The sequence below is a fragment of the Dromiciops gliroides genome, chromosome 3, assembly GCF_019393635.1.
Source record: "Dromiciops gliroides isolate mDroGli1 chromosome 3, mDroGli1.pri, whole genome shotgun sequence".
In the NCBI taxonomy this organism is placed as follows: domain Eukaryota; kingdom Metazoa; phylum Chordata; class Mammalia; order Microbiotheria; family Microbiotheriidae; genus Dromiciops; species Dromiciops gliroides.
This window is the reverse complement of record NC_057863.1, coordinates 162,714,389-162,716,446: the sequence shown is the minus strand read 5'-3', so window position 1 is coordinate 162,716,446 and position 2,058 is coordinate 162,714,389. Positions and strand designations below refer to the sequence as shown.

The 2,058-nt window shown below is 39.1% G+C and overlaps 1 protein-coding gene across 1 annotated transcript; it reads left to right on the top strand.

Moving 5' to 3' along the window:
* The first annotated feature begins 343 nt into the window (after positions 1–343).
* LOC122745931 (taste receptor type 2 member 7-like) lies at positions 344–1,276 on the top strand. Its single transcript, XM_043991392.1, has one exon. The coding sequence runs from the start codon at positions 344–346 to the stop codon at positions 1,274–1,276; it is 933 nt and encodes a 310-aa protein (XP_043847327.1).
* Positions 1,277–2,058: the final 782 nt, after the last annotated feature.

Here is a 2,058-nt window from a genome sequence, read left to right as displayed (position 1 = left end):
TTCTTATTTGCATGTAAGCAAATAGAAGCCTAGCCCTTCAGCTCTCAATGTTCATGCAAAATCACAAGCTGCAGTGGTAATAAAAGAGCACAAAAGTTTCCTCCCAGAAACCCACACATAGGTCAATGTACTTGCAAAGAATAAAGAAGTTTTATGAAACAACTGTAGCCTTGTACAAAAATATAGTTCAAAGCGTTCTCTCTGGAGACAGAGGACACAATAAGGCAGAGAAAAAGAAATCACTGCAAAACCTGAATGACATAGATACCTCTCTTCAACAGGTTGGTTGAAACTTAATCCAAAAGCTGTGATTATTAGACATTGGAATTTTCTATCTGCAGACATGTTAGATGCAGTGAAGACCATCTTTATGATCATGGTGGCTGGAGAATTTATAATGGGGATTTTGGGGAATGGATTCATTGGACTGGTGAACTTCATTGACTGGGTCAAGAGAAGGAAAATCTACTTGGTTGATTTAATTCTCACCAGCCTAGCCATTTCCAGAATTGGTCTGCTGTTCATGATACTAATGAATGGATTTGCAATGATTCTTTATCCAGATGTATATGACTGTGAAGACAGTATGAAACTCATAGATGGCTTCTGGACAATTACAAACCATTTAAGTGTCTGGTTTGCTGCCTGTCTTAGCATATTCTACTGTTTGAAGATAGCCAGTTTCTCCCACCCCCTTTTTCTCTGGCTGAAGTGGAGAATTAACAGAGTGATTCTCACAATTCTACTGGCATTCTTTCTTTTATCTCTGTTCATTAGTTTTCTAATAACAGAGAAATATAATGAAGGTTACAAGAGTTGGGCAAATAGGAAGAAAAAGAGAAATAGTACAAGTAACCATGACTACTATAAGACCGTGACTTTCCTCAATCTGGGGTCTCTCTTTCCCTTTACTGTATCCCTGATCTCATTTTTCCTGTTGATCTTCTCCCTGTGGAAACATACCAGGAAGATAAAGCTCAATGCCATGGGTACTGGAGATCCCAGCACAGAAATCCATTTGAGAGCCATGAAAATTATCATCTCTTTCCTCATCCTCTTTGTCATCTACTGTGTGGCCTTTCTCATAGCAACATCCAGCTACTTTTTTCCACAGAGTGAACTAGCAGTGATATTTGGTGAGATCATTGCAGCCATCTACCCCTCTGGGCACTCTTTTATCCTGATTTTGGGGAACATCAAGCTGAGGCAGACATCCCTGAATGCATTGCAGCAGATGAAGCATTGTCTCAAAGGAGGGATAGCCTTAATACCCTAGACCAACCTCTGCAGAAATAAATGTCTTCTAGTGGAAAGAAGGCAATAGAGAGTTCTTATAGAATCTTTCTTCAGTTTTTCCATTAGTTTTAGGTTTGTGATTTTGAGCATTATTGAAGTTGTTTGAAAGTTTCCTGACTGTATCTAAAGAAATAGCTTACAGAGGCAGGTTGTTCATTGATTCTACACTACCTTCCTTCCAGGGCAAGTTTTATACAGAGAAGCAGCTTCAGTATGGACAGAGCCCAAGCTACACAGATCATGGGGCTAGAAATGAATTATTCAAGGAAGAAATTCTCCTCTATGTCATTTAACTGTCCACCCCTCAATCCCAGTGATTCATTTTAAACATAGTACTCAACGCAAAGAATAGAGAAAAAAGACAAAACCTAGTGAATAATTAATCAAGTTGTTTCAACATACATTTTGAACTCATATGCTTTTCCTTTTCTTTTTAAACCTTTGAATTAAAATAAGATCTTTGTAGTAATGTATGTCTGCCCTTAGGTAAATGAGTGATAAGGGAGTATATATATTTCACCTCACACAGTTTTTTATCTATAGTGTGTGCTCCTTAAATATTTGTGGAAGGAAGGGAGAGAGGGAGGGAGCAAGAAACAGATGGAGGGAGGGAGGGAGGGAGGAGGAAAGTAAAGAAGAGAAAGAGGAGGAAAGGAAGCAAGGGAAGGAAGAAAGAAAGAAGAAGGAAAGAAGGGAGGAAGAAAGGGAGGGAGAAATAGGGAGAAAGGGAAAGAGGAAGGGAAGGAGGAAAGGAAGGAAGGG

Coding starts and splice junctions, on each gene's coding strand:
- LOC122745931 (XM_043991392.1), top strand. CDS start 344: ATGTTAGATGCAGTGAAGACCATCTTTATGATCATGGTGGCTGGAGAA.